The sequence below is a fragment of the Coregonus lavaretus genome (assembly GCF_964263955.1).
Source record: "Coregonus lavaretus genome assembly, chromosome: 22".
NCBI lineage: Eukaryota > Metazoa > Chordata > Actinopteri > Salmoniformes > Salmonidae > Coregonus > Coregonus lavaretus.
The window spans coordinates 23,459,412-23,482,191 of NC_140009.1; the positions used below are offsets into that span (position 1 = coordinate 23,459,412).

At 43.2% G+C, this 22,780-nt stretch overlaps 1 protein-coding gene across 1 annotated transcript in view; it reads right to left on the reverse strand.

The window, feature by feature from the left end:
- The window catches only part of nphp4 (nephronophthisis 4), a 173,375-nt gene that overhangs the window by 122,510 nt on the left and 28,085 nt on the right, over positions 1 to 22,780 (reverse strand). Inside the window, exons 4-6 of the mRNA XM_084186484.1 lie at positions 22,655 to 22,719; positions 14,751 to 14,900; positions 9,125 to 9,261 (exon numbers count right to left, since the gene is read on the reverse strand). Of these exons, the coding sequence (XP_084042610.1) occupies positions 9,125 to 9,261; positions 14,751 to 14,900; positions 22,655 to 22,719 (352 nt within the window). The remainder of the gene's footprint in view (positions 1 to 9,124; positions 9,262 to 14,750; positions 14,901 to 22,654; positions 22,720 to 22,780) is intronic.

A 22,780-nucleotide genomic window follows, 5' to 3' on the forward strand; every position in this document is an offset into this window, starting at 1 on the left:
TGAAATAGAATGCCCATAAATTCTTACATTTTCCTGAGATGGGATTCTTATACACCTAAATCTTATTTGTTTTTAGGCATTAAAAAAGCTTTTAAAAAAAGCATATTAACTTATTTTGTTAAACAGAGTGGCTGCGGTTACGGATTCTCTGGAAAACGGATTTGCTGTGGCTAAAGATACTGAGATTTCTGCGCATTTTTATTTATGTAGCTGCTGCCCACCTCCGCTGCCTACGTAGCTGCTGCCCACCTCCGCTGCCTACGTAGCTGCTGCCCACCTCCGCTGCCTACGTAGCTGCTGCCCACCTCCGCTGCCTACGTAGCTGCTGCCCACCTCCGCTGCCTACGTAGCTGCTGCCCACCTCCGCTGCCTACGTAGCTGCTGCCCACCTCCGCTGCCTACGTAGCTGCTGCCCACCTCCGCTGCCTACGTAGCTGCTGCTCTGGGCTCCTTCGCCCTCCTTGATCGGCGATGAATGCCTTTGTCTGGTGTAGCCTACAAACTTCATGTTGTACACAAAAGACATTCCATGCCTCAGTAGTCTATTAAGCATAAGTGCGATTTCATGTTCTTATTCTCAGGTGAGGAGTTAGGCAACATGCAGCTATTTACATGTTGTACACAAAACACAATTTATTATTTTTTTCCCCAATGCAAAACTCAAGTCGTGAATTACATGCAGCCATCTAGGCAGCATATCAAACACAAGTAGGACACAGACACGCAGTCTAATTAGCGATTGAAATTGTCTTTTTTCATTGCAGACATTGGCTATGCAGGAGGCAGACAGGCAGTCAAAGTAGCAGTGTTATTTTTCAGCAACTCTGGCTAGTGGCTACGATATGGCAGCAACTACAAAAATCGTCACACAAAACGCAGATTGTTTTTGCTCCAGTGCAATGTGTAGGGACTGCATCCTGCTTGTGCAACTGCAATATCCGTTACAACAGATAGAGAAGGTTTTAGCCTTCATAATGGCCTTGAATGTTTAGCTGTGCAGAAATATGAGGCAGACATAGGCTGGGTTCGAAAGGATCAAAACCGTGATGTATCATGGATAAATTGTGGCCGACTGACTGATCTACAAATAATCATTATTTATGATGCAAGATGATTTGTAGATCAGTCAGCCTCGACTCGCCTTTAAAGTCGGCTGCAATGTCGAACGCGTCCATAGGTTACATCATCATGGTTCAGAAGAGGGTAAAGAGAGAAACGTGAAGGTGGAGGTGGAGTGTGAGCAGCAGCTAAGTATAAAACATTTTGTGCGTAAAACAACACATGCGCGGAACGTGATCCGGATCCGTAGCTTTGAGAAAGAGGATTCCAGAGGGGCGGGGTGGGGGTGAAAACTCTGCATTCACAGCCACGGCCTTTGTTAAAACAACAGGCTCAATCCTCGAAATATCCATAACCTTTTTCAGTCAAATACAATTACCAACAGTCCTAATCACAAACATAGCATACAGTCTGAGTATGACAACTATGACAAGAAAATAATGCCGAGATACAAACAAAACATCCGTCATTCTAATTACAATTCTTATTCTATCTATGCTGGAGGCAACTCAACACTGTGTGATGATCAGAAAAAAAAACATTGCCTCTAAGTTCTTTCTGATGGCATAGTGGAAGCGAGCAGTATAAGTGTGACAAGAACCCCACAAATGATTGCTTTCAGCTACATTTAGATTATAATTATGATTATTCCTTCTCCGGAATCTATCTGTTCGCTCACTCTTTCAACAACATCTCCAGTGTGTGGAGATGACAGGAGATGGCATTGTTTTATCTAGGACAGGACTGTAATAAAGTGATTGAGGGAGAGTGAGTGCTGTCTGAAGCTTCTAACAGGCAACATCTGTTAAAACCCATCCCCTTTCGGTCACCCGCTCCACACGCATCCTTTCTCTCATATCTGTCTATCCCCCTCTCTCACTCCATCTGACACTCTTTCTATCCCCTTCTAACTCTGTCTATCCTCTGGCTGCTGCCATCACAGATTTGTTTGCAGATCCTACAATGTGAATATATTAAAGCTAAGAAGCTTACGGGGAACAATTAAATGGTCCCCAAGTTAAATTATACTCCATTTCCTCCGTTACAGAAGAGGGGAGTCGTTCCGAGTGATGATGAGCGCGTAGCATGGGGCACAGGCGGTCCAGAGCTCAGGACACCCGGCAGCCACTCTCCCTTTCTCCCCACTCCCCAGCTTTTATGTCTCATCTGTAAAAAAAAAAAAATTATCATCATGATGATGTGGCAGGTGACACTTTGCTTCATGAAAGTCCAATATCTTGAAAATTTTACTGCTTACATGTGACTGTATCAACAGTGGACTAATGAGAAAAGTGAATTTCCACTTTAACTGGCCAGCCACGGGAGATGTCCATGGGTCTCTCTCGATCTCTCGCTCTCCCTCTCTCTGAGAGTCACCACCTTTGTTAACAGTGGTGGTAGAAATTGTGACCCGGTCTCATCATGCAACCGTGCGTGCATACAGCGAGGTAGACTAGTCGTAGACACCTGAGCACAGTCGACAAAGACGCTGTGAGAGCGCAAATGTCTTAGTTATTTAACCTACCAGAATGACAGTTGTTTTAAAAGAGACAGACAGACAGACAGATAGATAGATAGATAGAAGAGAATATCTGCGCATATTAGGAGGCAATTTATTGCCATGCTTTGTTAACAGCGTAAACAAAGTAGTCGGTTGCTTGAGAGTAGGGTATTATTATTTTTTGCTTCCAATTATTACAGTAGCCCAGTGTGGGAGTTTTTCTGAAAAACCAGAGCAGTCAGGAGTTATCAGACGAGGAGAAAATGAACTCTTCCACACTCCTGCTTTTCAATGGCTGTATACGTCTGTTATGGCCTGAGTAGCTCAGCTGGTAGAGCACGGCGCTTGTAACGCCAAGGTAGTGGGTTCGATCCCCGGGACCACCCATACACAAAAATGTATGCACGCACGACTGTAAGTCGCTTTGGATAAAAGCGTCTGCCAAATGGCATATTATTATTATTATTATGGCGTGTCAAGAGTGAGAAAAGGCTGCCTTAACAGACATGGCCTTGGGGGCCACCAGAATAAATGTTTTTTCTCTGCAAAATACATAGTTCTTAATGTTCCTTGGAAATCAGCATGAGAAATAAACCCCCTCCTACCAGTCAAAGATAATTATATAAAAATAAGATATCTTATCTCTTCACAGAAAAAAAAAAAAAAGCAAAGAAAGTGCAAGCTATAAATGAATGTTGAGTGCTGTAGTGGTGCACATAGAAAGGTGTTGAAGAGGGGTGAATTTCATTCCATTTTGTGCTCACTTTAATACCTCGGATCCACCTTGGGATGAGGCTTGAGGCATATTAGCACTTTGCTTTCTTTCTCAGGGTTTCAATGTTTACATTTAGATTACAATTAAAAATAAATCCAGGATTTGAACATTTGTCTCGAATACTACTAGCCTGTTTCATCCGGCAATTGAAAGGAGACCAAGGTGTTATCTCTGTCACTTATCGCCAGTGCAGAATCTTGTTGATTCAATTTGTACAATGTACTGGCTTGGCAAAAATTGAAATATTTGGTAAGTAAAATTGATTTTTACAGAAAGAACTGTCAGTTGAATAACATGGAACTGACTAGAAAGTAAGGTAATTTAGACCAAATGTAGGGAGAGAGCAGGCAGCGTGCAGAATCATTGTGCTGTTCGTTTTGAATAAATTAAATGGGATTTTTAAGGAGAATAAATTGGATTTTGAAGGTTATTTGTGCTCGGATGCTGCAGATGAAGTGAGTGTGCAAGTTATTTAATCGGTTGAGTCAGGGGTTTTAGTCAGACAGAATGAGACTCTAAAGTTGGTCCAGCGTCTGGAGTACAGAGGATTTAATTAACTAACTTGACATTAGGCACATAGAGTTAAACTGTTATTAATATCAAAGTTCAGCAAGCTGCAATGTACAGTGTTATAACACTATAAAGGCATGTGACATAAAGAGTTGGGCTGAGTCAATACTGAATAAAATCAATATCAGTGCAATCTCAATAAGGGGTTAAGTCTCAGAGCATTCATCTGAAGAATGGGGGACCCTCTCTGAAACAACTAAGTTAATCTGAAATGTAGAATCAGCTAAATAATTTAATTGCTCCTGGGACTCAAAGGCTAATTATTTTCGAAATATTTTCTTTTTATACTAATCTTGAAGATATAATGAGAATCTCTGTCATTGTCGATAAGCCAAGCCCATTAGAGGGGTTGTTTGCTATTTCTGTGTGTGTGTGTGTGTGTGTGTGTGTGGTGTGTGTGTGTGTGAGTGCATATATAAACGCATGCTAGCACATTTGTGTGTGCGCTAGCATGTATGTGTGTGTGATCATGCTATCAAGTGTGTTTGTGCTAGTGTGTGTGTGCGAGCATGTTAGCATGTTTGTGTATGCGCATGCTTGCTTGTGCGCACGTATGTTAGCATGTTTGTATGTGAGTGCAAATCATGCTACCATATGTGTGTGTCTGTGTGGCGTGTGTGTGTGTGTGTGTGTGTATGGCGGTGGAGGGAGATGCCAACGCTGTGGACGTTAGCTTCCTCACACCGAGGTGAGTCATCCTTCCCAGGAAACACAGTTGAACCATCATTAGCATGCCGTTGTCATCTGCCCACTCCTCTGCTCCTTAACACATTTTCACTGGCACATCGCTTCTGCTGATGAATTGCACTGCCCTCCTGGTGAAAACACAGCCCACGATTCACTACCAGAAAATATTGAGTCACAAGTCGACCAATATAGCCGGCTTATAAAATTCTCCCACTTTTTTGTTGCTGCCCTTTTCACATTTTTGTTCCACAGAAGAGTATACTGCTTTAGTTAGGATGGTTGGGGTTTCAGAGGAGACCAGGGCTGTGTCTGAAATGGTACCATATTCCCTAATATAGTGCACTACTTTTGACCAGGGCCCATAGGGTTAAAGGTCACTTGAGATGGCCAGCATTGAGCATTCCCTGACGTTTCAAACAAACGACTCCAACTCGACTAGACACTAAAATCACTGTCAGGAGGACATATTAACATAAGGAAATATTTTAGGAGGAGGTAATGCCTATTGATCACACTCCTGGCCAGGAGAGTTCTGTCAATGGCGCCCACTCACGCCACTCCCCTGATGCTCATTTGTTTTGACTGCTAAAGTGAGACAACACGCGCTTGAAGATGATTAAAAGAGCCGGGTCCCAGACTGTCCCACATAGGTTCAGATGCCATTATTGATTTCAGTATTCTGCATTATAGTTGTTGATACAGAATACTGAATCTGGACACCTCTACTGCTGACCTCAGCTCATTATTAGAAGGTTATTATAAGGTTCAGATGTTTCCTAGCACACTCAGGTCTTCCCTTTGTATGTATTTTTTGTTCTCCATTGCTCATGTTGTGTAAAACAAATACCCTTGTGGCTGACCAGTTACTTCAAACCCCTATGGTGTGTGTGTCTCAGGCGTTTGGGTTGTGAGCAGATACGTTTCCGTTCTCTGCAAGTTAATGGACAATAAGGTATTCTTCTTATCTATTTTTTGGGGGGGTAGAGCGAGATAGCGAGGGGAGATAGACTTTATAAACGTCCGATACAGGCAGGCCTACTGTATTCAATCACACTGCTCGTTCTGTCTTGGAAGTTGTAATGATTAAGGATAGCAGGAGTCAGATGGCATATCTAGTGGCGGGGCAGTCCTACTTTGAGCGTGTTTCCTTTTATTCTGGAAATGAAAAACCTTTGAGTTTTTGCTTCTCGCAATTGATGAGATTTGCCTAGGGGCATGCAGTGTTGCCTGCGGCACGGTGTTTGTCCTCTTGCTTCTTTTTTCTAACGCTCCCCTTCAGTCCTTTGATCGCTCGCCAAGACATCTGATACAAACATAATGGGTCCTGACTGAGACAATGGGGCTGGCCTGATTCATGCTGGCTGTGAAAGCATCCAGGGGTAGATTAGACAAATATAGTTTAAGTGTCCCCAAGCCTGGGGCCTGTGTTCAGGAGGACCAAATAAAGATCGACTCTACCGTACCTTATCACAGAGGGTTGTAAGAGCCACAGTTATATGGATTCTGGATGGCTCAAGCTGCAGAATGCACAAGACAAAATAGCCTGTCAAGATAGCAGTTAGGTGTTGGCATTCTAATTGCACTACAATAAAGCCGTGACATCTAGCTACAGAAGACCTAAAAAACAGATCCACAAGGCCTTTATACTGTATGCCAAGTGAAAATGTGCATTTTCAATATTGTTTTGCTCTCAATACAATGTATTTGGGAACTGTAAAGGGAGACATTTTGGAAAGAGAAAACAAAGACTCTCTTCCTTCACATCCACCGTTCTCCATTTCCGCTTTAGTCTGCCTTTCACTCCCCTACCCCTCCCTCTCCCAACCACAACTGAGCACTTGAGGCTGATGCAGCAGGTAAGGTGTCAGCATCACCTCCAAGATAGCTTGATGATGACAATGACAATCTAGCACAAGAAGGAGTCGCACTTCTCAAAGGTCACACACCCGTATGTACGTACGTACGTACGTACGTACGCACGCAGGTATGTACGCGCACAATCGCTAATTAAAGTCTGCCGTCACCCTCGATGCTGCATGTATTAGCACCTTCCTCAAGATGAGATGCCGAGAGAGGCGTCAGCCCCACTGAAGTTTCACAACAGAACACATACTGAAGTAGTCAATCTGGCTGTTTTAACAAAATCCACATGCTGAGGGGAGATAATTAGTTTTTATAAAAGTGATTAATTCCATCACACCTGTTCTCCTAACTCACAAAAGTCAAAAGGAAGTGTTTTTGGCCAGCATTTGAGCCATTTAGCCTCTTCTACTCTACTGGAGATGTGTTTCTCACAGTTTAATTTCAAAGTGAGCTAGGCCCAGCATGCGTAGCTTGTTAGACACCAGAGGATTTTTAAAGAAGACATGGTACTGTAGGTAATCATGTTAAAAAAGGCCACCTGGAGCCGCCCAAATCCTGCTTGTCCAATCAATCTGGATATGCACGCTCACCTTTCCAATGACATCCTTGTTAACATCCTTAGAGCAACAACAATAGTTAGTTCGCTTCGTATGAGACACCAATGAGAAATCCATGTACCGGTGGGTCTTTTGTTATGGGTTGTTCTGTACAGTGCAGATTGGTGCATTGACTAGCGTAAAGCACTTTTTTAAAAAACATGAGAGAAATTCCAGAGCAGAGCAAAATATAGGCCTGCTAGCTTTGACTTTTAATCTCCCTCACTGTATTCAAGTTCACAGATTCAAACTGTACTGACGGAACACTTTCTTTATGAAGTGGAAAAGCTTTAGGTAAAATGTCTCTTTAATTGCTCCGTGTAATTGTCTCTACTTAGAAGGTTACAGCCAGGTTGTGCTCACTAAAGATTAACACATCTATGCACTAGCTTTTGTAATCCATAAATGACAATGTCTGCCTGTGTCAGAGCTATGTGTGAAGGACGATGAAGGACTGAATGACCACCTATCAAACGCATACCTTTATAAGATTTATGCCAATAATTGCCAATTGCCAATAAATGCAAATAATACAGCACCAAAAGGCCAATGTTCTGAACAATCCAAAGTTCATGACGCTATATTGCTCAGAGGGTGTACTCCAAAGCCTGACACACACTAGCACAGCCTCTAATTGCCAAGATACTACAGTGAAGCACTTGATAAAACATAATGGTGAGACGTGCTTTATCAAAACTGCACGTGGCTCAATAGTGCTCCATCAGGTGGGTTCAATGGCGGGGGAAGAGGCAGTGCTGAACACTGGTACAGAGCTAAAGGTGACAGACAGCATCATGATATCAATTTTCCTTCTCCCATCTACTGCCGCACATCACCTAGGTCAGAGCAAATAGATACATAGGACCTGCACAACTGCAATGCGCACTTAATTGCGAGCGCATGGCTGCACCTGTCAAACATGGTTACGAGTCCAGTCTCCTTAGACGAAGAGAATAGACAAGCCCTGATTTGTGTTTGTGACAAGTTTTCAAGGGCGAAAATTGAAGGTAATTGGCCATCCATGTTTTGTATCGAGTGAGAAATGCCTCTTGCATGTGTAGATCTTTGTTTTGGTCACACTGTTATGCACTGTCATCTACTTCTACACGTGGCTGTGGCCGCGTCACATAGAAACAACTAGTTCTTGCAAAAATGCTGGGAAATGCTAGATGTGTGGCAGCTAAGAACCTCCTCGTGCGGTACAAAACACAGACTTAATATCTTTCTATGTTTTCTCTGATTTTTGTAGAACCACCTGCAACTGGACACTGACATTTATAATAGGGCCGGGATGATACCAGTATCGCAATATTGTTAGTATCATGGCAAGGAAACAAAACACGAAGCGGATTTAACTTCTTTAGGAAAACAACCCTAATGTTGGAAACAAACCTCATTATGTTGTCATCCAGTCACATTGATTTATTTTCCAAGCTATAGCACATAATATTTTATATACAGCAGGTTTTCTAAAGGACCAAAGTATGGTCCTGCTTCGTGTTTTAATTTTTACCATGGGAAAAATATTGCGAAACTGGCATCATCACAACCGTAATTTATAAGATAACTTTTTTACCCGTATCAAGAACGAAGACAGCACTGCCAAGAGCAGGTTGGTAGAATCTGTAGCTAGGATCTGCAAATATTCTGTATGGAGGAATGGTCTAAGATCCCTCCCAAAGTGTTCTCCAATCTCATAAAAAAATGTTTTTTAAGGCTCAGTGGCATTATCCTCATAAGGGGAGGGTGCTAGACTATTAAAAACAGGGGTGACAATTTTGACCCCTATCTTTTTTGAATTTATTTTATTACTTGTTAAATAAAATCTCTTTCTCTGAGCAATTGTATTAGTATAAAATCAAATAACTTCCATTTTTTGGAGCATACACAATAGCTCAGTATTTGTGTTATTTATTTTATACAGTCTTTTTTCCTCATCTCTATCAAGGGTGCCAATAATTATGGACCCCACTGTATGTCTGAAAAACTAATAATTATTGTAAACAATCATAACAAACGGTGCCCTATGTGAGGAGCATTATTTCCACTCGGATAACGTAACATGGTTCTTACCGTGTTGTGGCAGTCCGTGCTGACATGCTGCAGCAGCTGGCTCTCAAACTTCGCCAGGGAGGGATGCAGAGTGATGGACAGCCTGTCCAGGAAGCAGGTGAGGCTCTTCACCATGTGGGGCTTCAACAGGGAATCTCCTAGAGGCAAAGTAAAGGTAACTGCCAAAATAAAGGAAACACCAACATAAAGTGTCTTAATAGGGCGTTGGGCCACCACGAGCCACCAGAACAGCTTCAATGCGCCTTGGCATAGATTCTACAAGTGTCTGGAACTCTATTGGAGGGATGCAACACCATTCTTCCATCATTTTGTGTTTTGTTAATAGTGGTGAAAAATGCTGTCTCAGACACCGCTGTAGGGTGGCCCAGCCCCCGAAGTGACTCTTTACACTCTATGAAAAGGTTTTGTCTTCACAGGAATTCAGCTTTCTCTGTGTTGCTCTCCATATCCCTCATTCAGTCACACCTCTGTGAAGGTTCTGTTGTCTTTACATCCTGTAGGTCTGATATCTGATTGGAAGTTCACTTTTACAGTACTACTATTGGCCAACAACTCAGATTTGGAATCCAAACAACTCAGATGTTATAAAAGGGACTCAGATTCATTGTCTCTTTCTCTTTGTTTTTGACCTGCTGTGGTGAGATACACTCTCTATCTTTCTCCCTCTCTCCCCCAAGAGCTATGAGCCATCACTCATGCAATGGTTTCTTTGTCTCTCTCTCTCCCGCTCTGATCATGCCTATACTAATGCTTGTTAATGCCCTACAACTTAAGCTTTATGCCTTGTATAATGTAATCATTCATTCTACAATGTTATTAAATCTATTTGCCTTAGTATTCTATTCTCAGACCTTTCTTGACATTCCTATTACCATAACTCAACTATAGTTACTTACATTTTAATAGACTTTGTCATATTAATACATAGTCTTATTATGGATCACATATGAGGTATATACTGTATATAATAGGCTATATGATAAATATTACTTCACTACACACACCCTTTAAAAAGGCAATGCAGCCCCTATTTATATTTACATTTACATTTTAGTCATTTAGCAGACGCTCTTATCCAGAGCGACTTACAGTTAGTGAGTGCATACATTTTTTTTTGTAATACCCCTCGTGGGAATCGAACCCACAACCCTGGCGTTGCAAACGCCATGCTCTACCAACTGAGCTACATCCCTGCCAGCCATTCCCTCCCCTACCCTGGGCCAATTGTGCGCCGCACCATGGGTCTCCCGGTCGCGGCCGGCTAATTCCTGTTCTAGAGCAGAAATGCTCGTTTAGGTTCCACCTCAGAAGAATGACGCAGGCTATTTATACCTGTTCACCAATTGTGATTGGGAAGGAACGTCGAGGTGATTTCCACGTGATGTGGAGAAACATCAACAAATAGGGCACTGAGTGTAGGTAGCTAGCATGCCAACCTTCTCTTGCTAACCTTATCTAGCTAGCTAATGGTATCTGTTGTTGCTGTTTTTTTTAAAGTACACTGGCTGGTTCTGGAGCTGGATTTGTCATAAGCATTTGAGGGAAACTTCGCCACAGATGGAAACCAGTATCTTTGACTTCGCCATCTATTGTTATCTCCAAAGTGTTTCCATAAATTGCGGCCTCGAACCTGACATAGAAATAGTAATAATGAAGATGAAGCTCAGGTACTGGTTCAAATGTTTAAGACATGAGTGCGTCGGTCCATTCGAGCCCAACCAATCCAAATTAAGCATGCATCGGTCAGAAAACCAATTAAAACGTTATGAATCACCGGTTCACTAATGTTTTTTACTCATTGTTTTATTCTGAAAATACTTCTTATCTGTTGTGACTGAATTGATGTGTCCTCTCCTTCAGTTCAGTAGCCTATCCAACTTTTATGCATGTAACTGCCTATGACTGTTAGATAACAACTGTGCGCACAGTGCGGGAGACACAGCTGCTCGCTCCAACGAGAGTTAGGCCTATCCCTGTTCTAATAGGCTATTCGTACATCTGCGCGGCACCTTCAGCATTCAGCTGCTTTTAAAATCATAAGCTTTATTAGTTGAGTGACAACCAATGTAATTTGCTTGGTCATTGTTACCAAATGCGCTGTAGAAAATGGTGTTTTACGGTAGTTGTGTAGCCTACCGGAGTGGACGCAACTCACATCCAACTGCTGATTGGGGTTTTCAATCATTCCGATTTTTTTTTGATTGCTCAGGTTCACCATAATAAATAGTTTTGGTAGTTTTGCTTTAAACTGTCAGTGTATGTGGTCATTTTTACATAAACAGTGTAATTTCATAAAGGACAGCAATAATTTTTGCGAGCAGTGCATGGTCGCATTTATTGGTCAGAGCAGGAGAAGCTCTCCATAAAATTCCAAACGGTCTAAACCATTCGCTTTTGAGACTGGGGTAAAAATCCAAAGCTGCATTATATTAATTGGCTAAATACCATGCTACTTTCTAAAGACAAATATTGACATAGTACTAGCTCAAAACATGTTTTATCTGCAAAAATGACAAGTTAATCAGTGGGTGATGGTGATTTCAGATAAAAAGTGGGGGGCCAAAAAGCATAAATTGCCCCCACCCCTGATAGTGGGTGGTAGATGCTCTGTCTGCCCTTTTGGCTCAGCTCAGGTGCGCGCACGCACACACGTCCACTCAACTTAGAGAAGTCATTTCAGACAGATCCAGCTCAGAGGAACAGCTCCTGAGCTCCCATCAGCAGCATATATTAATTTTAAATGGAAAGTGTGTTAATGCCCAAAAAAAATATTGCATCGAATCGTATCACATCAATTCGTTCCCTTAATCAAACTGAATCGCACCAAATCGTTTCAAACTAAAACGTACCGTTCCTGTATCGGAGCCCATGTATATAGATGCGTATCAAATCGTTCATGAAAGTAGAGATGCACATCCCTAATGGATAACTATTCAAAGGTTTAGAGACATGCGTTGTTCTACATTGTAATGGACACGGTGCAACCTTTGGTAGTTAAGACTGCTGGCAGGCTTCGGCTGCAATACAGCAAAGTCAAATCTGCTCATGCTCACGGTTCTCACAGGGGAAGTGAAATGATAGGCTGCAATCACTTTGCTCATGATGCACGCCGCAAATGACATGTAACAACAACCTGAGCGCATCGGACACGAAACACCAATACAAATGTAACAGCGAAACAAAATAGATAAACAAGTTCCTTGAATTTTCTTTTGTGGATGCCTTTTCATTATTTTCATTATAGGACAGACACTTGTAGTTTCTAGCGGCACCAATCAATGCAGTAGAGCGTGTGGCGAAGCAAAACTTGAATGGTCAAAGCCATATATCTTGGGGCGACGGGGGGAGCGGGCTTGCAAAATGCAATCACATCACGCATTTATACCATAGACTAGCAAAAAAATAAGTGAAAATTGACAAATTATCCAATGGATTATGCTAATAAGCGGAGGTGCAAAAACTTAAGTTTGCACCCTCTATTTTAATTCGCTCCATGGCTCAGGCGGCCAAGTGGACGCAAGGCTGTTTGGCTCAGCTCAGTCGCGAAGAGGAAGAACTTTGCAGCTGTTTCTGATGAAAAAATAATGCCATGCTGGTGAGTGGTAACGTTCAAATAAAATCCAGCCCTGAAACAAAACGTTGTCTCATAAGGAAACACACATCATTGACACAGATATCCATGAATATCCCACTTCGGATTTCCCACTTCAAACCCATATATACTTTGACAAAAAAAGTGACTTGTTGACTTTAATCATTGTGCGACATAATGGGTAAGCTCCGGGCATTGTCTTTCAGTTGAAAAAAAGTGAATTTCTGCTGGTACTTTAAACCCTCTATGCTCCTTTGAGACCCCTCTTTCAAAGTCACTGAGATCTCATGGTAGCCAACATAATGGACAACTGGACATTTGTATACATGACCCTAAGCATGATGGGATGTTAATTGCTTAATTAATTCAGAAACCACACCTGTGTGGAAGCACCTGCTTTCAATATACGTTGTATCCCTCATTTACTCAAGTGTTTCCTTTATTTTTGCAGTTAACTGTAGCTTCACTGAATCTGTTTTAATCATGTTTAATGAAGTTCCTTTTAGCCAGAGCTGACTTTATGTACAATTAAGTCCGTGTCGGTCCTCATACTCATGTTCACTAAATGGATGTTTGGGGTTTATTTGATACTTGTTTATTCTCGGTTTGAAGGACTCCAGTGCTAGGATATCTTCACTGTTTAACTGGTACACATACAGTACAACTCATTGATAAGACAGAGCATGCCCTGATGTCCTATGTGTTAAACATAGTGTGGACCTACAGCTTCATTCTTTGTAATGTGTTTCTAAAGAGTTTACTTTGCCACGGGTAGCTGCATACGCACCACAGCTACAGCTGAATCACTCGCCCATCGATTGAACCAAGCCAACAGTGTCGCTCCTGAACTATTTATGAGATTGGCCTGAGTACCAGTGCCTAAGATCCCACAACACAGGTTCTGTCTGGAATGTGGATCCATATTGGGTGTTAAACACTAGCTTAAAAAAAAAAGAAAAAAGTATGAGGGACAATGGATAAGCTGTGATTGTCAGTGAAGCTGCCTGCTGCCGTGTAATACAGCAATCACCTCTTTCAAACACCTCAGATTCCAAATCATGGGTGATTATACTTGTCTCCAGTACAAAGCGGCAGCGAATGTGAATGAACTGCAAATGCAGGTCCAACATCCAGACAGTGGCAGCTTAGGTCGGTATGCTTATAGACCCAGAACAGGAAAGGGAGGATTAAGCTACCCAAAACCTTCCACTGACTCATCTTAAAATAAACCCCACACTGTCAAACGTCATTACTGTACATCCTTTTATAAACTTTGTTTTATGCAACATTTCAACTTTGGAGGATGATTTTTTTTTTTTTATGTGTTGAGAGCCTCCTTGAGAAAGCCTGTGAAGATAACTACCTACGTCACAAAATATGAAATGAGAATGCTGTCGTGAAATCATCACGCTGTCGAATATGGTGGGCCGAATGGAGAACGCATGTCAAATCATTCCATTTTGAGTGTGTGACTTTCGATTAACGCCCAAATGAGAGCAGCTGATTGTCTATTAAATGTTTACATTCCCAGCGCCTCTGATTAGTTTTTTCAATTTGGAGACGGTGCCACATAGGAGAGCTAAGTGGTTGAAGGGTTACCCCCAGATTGCACACTGGGATTCTTTCAAATGCCTTTATCGAGGTTTTTCAGTCAAATATTTATATAAATTCAGCACTGACGATTACATTACTTTACAAAAGCCTTTAAAATGTGTTTGAACTAAGGTAAGCAAATACATTAAAGGATTAACAAAAGGAACTGGGGGTAGTTTTTCTTTTTGCAAATCAGTTTTTCTTTTTGTTTTTCAGTTTGATGTTTTGTTAGTTGATGTGCGGAAATCCTCAAAATATATTGGCCCGCCAAGTTACAACATCACATATATTGAGGCTAGTAGCCTACCCAGGGTCAACAGAGCTAGATGGAATGTGAAAGCGACAGAAAGTGACATAGCTGGACAATGGGCCGCCTACTGCAAATAACAACGTTAACTCCATGAGGGAAACACTGGCCTGCGGTTTCCACTGTAGTCTTACCTGTAGGGGAGGGTGTAACCCCAGGGATGTTCTCATCTCCAGACACCAGCATGTTCTGGGGGAAGAGGTGCATGGCGGCGGCTAGAGCAGGGTGAGGCTTCAAGCTGCACACCAAATGAGCCCCATCGATGGGCATCAACAGCTTGTTCTCTGCACAGACAGAAAAAACACACAACATAACACACAGCACAGTGTTTCAATCAATATTCCTTTATCCCATGCACTTTCATATTACAGGCAATGTTAGGAGAGGACCTAATATTCCGCCACTCTGTAGCTGAATATATGATTCCTATCAGCTTTATAGGGGACATGGAGTATTGCCTGTCATGCGCTCCTCACAAACAACTGTCACTCGTCCTGCCGGTGTTAAATAGGCTGCTGTTCCATTTTTCTATATTCTATTTGGCTGCCGAGACCCAGGTCCATGCTCCATTACGTTGAGGGGGCTGTTTGCAGGCGAACCTGGGCGTGTGGTGTGCGAAATGACAGTCGTTCGTTGGCGTGGAATAGCGTTCCCTTGTCCCCGGAGAGGATATGAAAGAGGAGGGCGGGGCGGCTGCTTAGGAAACAGCTTTGTGATGTGAAGGACGGGTTGACACGTGTATCCTTCAAACAGTCATCCAATGAAAAACACAGCCCCATGATGCTTTTCATCAACACGCAGTTGATGGTGTTGAGCAACAACCTGAGAAAGGCTGCACAGTGATTTTGATGGGTTCTGTGTGTTCAGCAGTACATCCCAGGATCTCTGCCGTGGCATGCGTGGTGAAAGCTCACTCTGACAGCTCTGATAATTACATCTTCAAAGGAGACAGTGATGATCATTAATCGAAGCTCTATCCACTCCCAGTGACCGCCTCTTTATCAGACTGACAGTGATGATGTATTTGGGGAGCACCTCCCAATAGAACATTTGGAGAGGTTGAGAGGGTTAACTGATGACGGGTTGGTTTTTATTCAGTTCACTAATCAATGTAAACATAGTGGGGGGCAGATGGGAGTGACAGTGTGGTACACCTCCATGGCATCATACATATCCCCTGAGTGGTACACTACATCACCAAAAGTATGTGGCCACCCCTTCAAATTAGTGGATTTCTGACCTGCTAGAGCTGCCCCGGTCAACTGCAAGTACTGTTATTGTGAAGTGGAAACGTCTAGGAGCAACAACGGCTCAGCTGCGAAGTGGTAGGCCACACAAGCTCACAGAACTGGACCGCCGAGTGGTCCTCGGTTGCAACACTCACTACCGAGTTCCAAACTACCTCTGGAAGCAACGTCAGCACAATAACTGTTCGTCGGGAGCTTCATGAAATAGGTTTCCATGGCCGAGCAGCCGCACACAAGCCTAAGATCACCATGCACATTGCCAAGCGTTGGCTGGAGTGGTGTAAATCTCGCCGCCATTGGACTCCGGAGCAGTGGAAACGAGTTCTCTGGAGTGATGAATCACGCTTCACCATCTGGCAGTCCGACGGACAAATCTGGGTTTGGCGGATGCCAAGAGAACGTTACCTGCCCCAATGCATAGTGCCAACTGTAAAGTTTGGTGGAGGAGGAACAATGGTCTGGGGCTGTTTTCATGGTTCGGGCTAGGCCCCTTAGTTCCAGTGAAGGGAAATCTTAACGCTACAGCATACAATGACATTCTAGACGATTCTGTGCTTCAAACTTTGTGGCAAAAGTTTGGGGAAGGCCCTTTCCTGTTTCAGCATGACAATGCCCCCATGCACAAAGCTAGGTCCATACAGAAATAGTTTGTCGAGATCGGTGTCGTAGAACTTGACAGGCCTGCACAGAGCCCTGACCTCAATCCCATCGAACACCTTTGGGATGAATTGGAACGCCAACTGCGAGCCAGGCCTAATCGCCCAACATCAGTACCTGACCTCACTAATGCCCTTGTGGCTGAATGGAAGCAAGTCCCCGCAGCAATGTTCCAACATCTAGTGGAAAGCCTTCCCAGAAGAGTGGAAGCTGTTATGGAAACAAAAGGGGGGACCAACTCCATATTAATGCCCATGATATTGGAATGAGATGTTCGACGAGCACTTTTGGTCATGTAGTGTATGTTTGATTAGGTCTCATTCAAACCTGGTATCCAGTTGTTTCCTGTGTGACAAAATTGTTGTGCAAAGGTGCAGGTACGTTCCTTTAGGTTAATTTCACATCCATCAATGCCATCTTTACAATATGAAACTGTACTGGATGGATGTTCATTTAACATGCTCTCACTGTGCAGTCATATTATAATTGTGTATTTTCCAATCCCAGCAACAGGGCCCAGGGGTCCACCCATAGCTCCCAATGAGGTTGGTACAACGTTGTAGGAGGGTAGGAGGATTAATTTCCAATATATGTCCACAATCCAATATATCTATATCAGCAGCAGGCAGCTTTAAGCCATTCCTATAGGCCTCAGAACCTTCAAAGCCAATGATAGGGAATTCAGAGTTAAAGCAGTGAAAGAAGAGGAGTGTATCCCTGTTTCCCCGAACCGTCTCACCCCAACCTTTAACTTCCTCTGACAGGCGGCAGCTCGCAAATTCACTTCATCAGGGGAAGACTGCTTAACTCAAAATGGTGCACTCAAATGTGATAAAAAAAAGTGAACAGAACACTCAAACATGGTTTGAGGACGTTATTGAAGCTACAGCGCTGCAATTTTAGAGCACAGCAGTGCTTTCATGGAAAACTGTCTCTTGCTGTAGTGGTAAAAAAAAACGTGGAGGAGTAAAAATGAAACATTCAAAGCATCTAGCTAGCCGAACACAGATGGGCGCCCAAGTGTCGAGATCTTGGTAACTTTTTCATCATTTATTTCATATTATTCATAATGCATCAAGCTTGCCTCTCTGACGCAGCACAAGGATTAGGGAATCCAGAAATTCATCAAGCAGACATCTTGGTACCTTAGTGTCAGGCAAGCAAACTTGGCAGGAGATGAAGCGGAGGTAAAAATGGAAAGGTAGCTCAGCAGCATCAGAGGGCTTATGGGCAAAGTCAGACACTGTTTGGTCTCTGAAAAGTAAAATTGCATTGATTCAGGCTATTCAAAATGAGAAACAAAATAGCAGATTCCGGTAGAGTAGCAATGACGGCTCAGCCGATTCCTTTCAGTACAGTGGTCATTAAAACTACATATATTAAAAATGTCAGCCCTACATTCAACCCTGCATTAATTGCGTTTCCGCAACGATGACAACAAGCTAAAACCCAAGGCACTTTACAATCCGTGGCGGCAGTGGATTTCAATACGGTAATGTGAACACACAATGTAGTCTCACGGCACCAAGGAGCACTGTGCCATCTGGTTGTCCCCCCATCTCCCCGAGTGGGCCCCAGAGCAGCCCATTCTCCCCCCTCTCTTTCTCCCCCTCTGCCTCCCTTCCTCCTCATATTCTGCTTCCCTTCTGGTCAGTCTGGGAGTGGAGCTTAGGTAAGCCAAGAAGTAACCCAATCTGCCCCTCCTTCTCGCTTCATCTCTCTGCCTTCCTCCATGATCCCCCCACCCCCCAAGGTCAGTCAGTCAAGGAGAGGAGCTTCAGTGGGACCCAGAGCGACCCCATATCTCCCACCCCCCTTCTCAAGTTTCCCCAGGTGGCACCAGCAGAGGGGCTTAGGTGGCGGCTGGCCGGGGCTGGGCAGGAGAACACAGACTGAAGAGGCTGGCAAGCAGAGCAGCACAGAGGTTCCCTTGGCTGCCACGGTCCCTGTCCCCCCTCCTCCTGGCATTGAATAACCCCTACCCCCGGCACTCTACCTGGCATGCTGGGCACACACACACGTGCAATGTGGTCATGCACGCAGACGCACACACACAGGGCTGATTTGACAGGCTGACTGGAGGGGACCCATGTGTAGAGCCCGAGACCTACCCATGCCCGTGACGTTCAGGCCCTACCCTACCCAGGCCCGATTGCTTTTGACAAAGACCCGGCCGGAAAATCTTAAATAACTTCCTTCGTTAGTATCCATTAGCTACTCATCTCTGTCTGTCCTCCCCCTCCTTGCACTGCTCACACTGCATGTGCTCTGCTGCTAAGCTGCCTGTGTTAGTATCCATAGCAACGGCTCCGCCTTGGGCTGCTCAATGACGAGAGATAAGTTAGCTGTTAACTAGCTACCTTTCGTCAATTATTATTTTCTGTGAAATCATTTCTCCTGTCGACTCTGACAATGTTGTGGTATTATATTTGACGAGGTTGAAGCACTTCTGACACCATGTTATGATCTTAGTAAGATATCACCGTAGGCTACTGCTCAGCAGAGCGCGAGCAAATGGCTCAGATTCAAAATGTTAGTGATCAATTTAGTGATACCCCAGTCCTGCCCATACCCTAGTAATTGATGAAAAAAACTGTCCCTAACCCGATGTATAGTGTTGGGGCCCGTCGGGCTCGGGCAGCAGAGCTCTACCCAGGTGTAGTGTGTGCACTCCAGACCCGTCTTCATGTCTGTCTGTCTCTATCGGTGTGAGTAGATGATTAGGCAGGAGTGGAAGCTAGAGTGAGGAGTACCCACTAGAGGAGAAGTGAGCAGTATACTGAGGGCATTGGACTCCAAATCCTGGCTCGGTGGGAAAAGAATACCACATATTATACCACAAGAAACAAATGTTGCAGCAATGCCTCTTTTGAACTCTCTTCATTTCACAGCACGTCCTCGTCGAGGTAAACAACACTTCTTCAAGTGTGAAGAAGAAAATATGCTCTCTTCCAATGAATAGCAGATGAAGCTCTTCCTCAAGAGAACAGGACAATACACGATTGCTGGCCTTCGGCTCCAGAAATAAGGCTCCATTGTGAAAATTAATAGGTTTGCTTTGTTTAGTCTTGTTATCCAAAGCAGCAAGGTAAACAGCTGTCCTCCACCTGCCGTGTGTGTGAGGAAGAGAGCCGCCTGAACATGAAAGCACGCATCGTCGACACGGCCTAAGTGAAAACAAAAAAGGCATCCTACCCCCCAACAGACACTATTTTAATAATTAAATGTACACAAGAGTCCATTTGAGAGAGGCCTTTCCAATATTCATGTGACAAGATAGCAAACACGGTTACTTGGGATATTACAGATGAAGGATCTTAATTTGATCACCCTTTTGCAGGAGAACCTTCCTGCATTACAGGACATTTAAAGCTAAGTGTATTTAAGGTTTAAAAAAGATGTTCCCTTACGAAAAATGTAGCAACCGCCTATATTTTTTTTCCATTAATGTTTATCCACATAATAATTCAAATGTCCTGTTGCTGCAGGATTATTTTCCTGCTGTAGCAAACTGGCTCAAATGAAGATCCTACATCTCTGTAAGTTGTTATTCATACATGAGCACAGGGGCCCGCGACCCAATTTTGATATTAATAAAATTATGCGACAACCACCATGTTAAAAAAGGTTATGTAATCAATGAAATGTTTCCTTTTTTCATCGAGGCTATGAGTATTACAAATCAGTCTGACAGTACTTTTGACAGCATTTCAAGCTGAAGGAAGTATGGTTTGAAGTGACAAATGCATCAGAAAGGTATTGGGAAGTTCAGAATAATTTTGTATGATCTTCTGTATAATCAAATCAAATGCATTTCTAAAGCCCTTTTTTACATCAGCAGATGTCACAAAGTGCTTATACAGAAACCCAGCCTAAAACCCCAAACAGCAAGCAATGCAGATGTAGAAGCACGGTGGCTAGGAAAAACTCCCTAGAAAGGCAGGAACCTAGGAAGAAACCTAGAGAGGAACCAGGTTCTGAGGGGTGGCCAGTCCTCCTCTGGCTGTGTCGGGTGGAGATATAACAGTACATGGCCATTAAGGCCAGATTGTTCTTCAAGATATTCAAACGTTCATAGATGACAAGCAGGGTCAAATAATAATCACAGTGGTTTTAGAGGGTGCAACAAGTATAGAAAAGAACAGCATCATTGATTACATTATTTTCCCCCCAGTCTGATTTAGTGCCTGTTCTTGTCCACTCTGTTCTAATGAGTTCTATGCAGCTTACGGACATTGTAGAGGGAAACAGACACATGCGTGTTCCTGAGAGTCTTATCCTTCAGTGATGGGGTCATACTATTTTGTAGCTTAAACCGTTCAAAAGATAGAGCCACTTTCGTAGTAAGAAAACAGAAACCGCTCTGTTTATTACAACCGCATCTAGCGGCTACCGAGGTTCTATGAACCAAGTGTGATTTTTTTGTTTGATTTCACAGTTTCTCTTGCGACCCCCTTTTCAAATCCGCGACCCCTAGTTTGGGAAACGCTGCATTAGCAAATTGTACTTGGCAATTCTTTGCATTACATTGGTATTATTCCGTCACTGTAAGGCCTTCTTTCTTATTCAAAATAATGACATTCCTGAAGGGTCTGAAATTAGCTCTATAGCACCAGAGTGGCTAGTGAATGTTTTTGGACCAAACAGCCCATTTCAGGCCACAGGCTGCTGTAAGTGTAGGGTATAACATGGAAGATACAGCATCTTATTTTTGATACTATATACTGTCTACTGCACCCAGTGGAATAAAATGTTAACACAATTAAATATCGCAAAGCTGAATGAGGTAGGCCTATTCTAACGCGGTGTCAGAGGAAGGCCCTCAAAATTGTCAAAGACTCCAGCCACCCTAGTCAGACTGTTCTCTCTGCTACCGCACGGCAAGCGGTACCGGAGCGCCAAGTCTAGGTCCAAAAGGCTTCTCAACAGCTTCTACCCCCAAGCCATAAGACTCCTGAACAGCTAATCATGGCTACCCGGAATACTGCCCCCCCACCCCCACCCCCACCCCCCTCTTTCACGCTGCTGCTACTCTGTTTATTATTTATACATAGTCACTTTAACTCTACCCACATGTACATATTACCTCAATTACCTCGACTAGCCGGTGCCCCCGCACATTGACTCTGCACCGGTACCCCCCTGTATATAGCCTCCCTACTGTTATTTTATTTTAACACTTTAAAAAAATAAAAAATAAAAAATAAAATGCATTGTTGGTTAAGGGCTTGTAAGCATTTCACAGTAATGTCTACACCTGTTGTATTCGGCGCATGTGGCAAATAAAATTTTGATTTGATAAGATTAGGTTAAAACACACAAAAAATGTGTGTTCACTCCATTTGAATTGGCTGAGATGGTTGTGGCTCACTAGACTTACTAAATGCTAAGGTTGTGATGATTCCAGTATTGCAATATTTTTTCCATGGCAATAATGAAAACACAAAGCAGACTAAACTCTTTGGTTCTTTAAAAATTAAATTAAATGTAAAAACCTGCTGCATGTAAAATATTGTGTGCTATGTCTTGGAAAATAAATAAATATGACTCTGGATGAAAACATAATGAGGTTTGTTTTCAACATTAGGGCTGTTTTCCTAAAAAAGTTAAATCCTCTTTGAGCTTTGTTTCCTTGCCACGATACTAACGAGTATCGCGATACTGGTATTGTCCCGGCCCTACTAAATATGATACATGTAATCAGACAGTAGCACTGCCTTTCCCAATTTAGAAAGCTTTGTCATTGGCACTCGGGCGCTGAGATCTTTATTAAACCCAGCAGACAAAACAACACGGCGTAATTATAATCAACACAATTGGGGCCCACTACACTTGGATTAATGTGTGTCTGCAATGGTTCCTCGGAGACTCAATTTTCAGCTAGTTGAAATGAATTGCAAAGTGGACCGCAGAGTTTCTGAGGCGGTCGTAAGATCTAGCCTAGTGTATCGCCTGTGTGTGTCTAAGTTAGGATACGTCTCAAATGGCATCCTATTCTCTTTATAGTGCACTTCTTTTGACCAGGCCTCATCAAAAGTAGTTCACTATAAAGGGAATAGGGTGCCATTTGGGACGCAGACTTAGTGGTTGTTGCACAGTGCACTGGTGTAAGAGAGCATATAAAAGACACTTACGCTCTGTAGGGTCCCTCATCAGTGGATGGAGTAGGTTCCTTGGTGTTCCGTGGTACAAACTTAGCCTAGGGACAAAAAGAAAATGACGTTGAGAATCAATCAAGACAAGGTGGACAGAGAGTGACT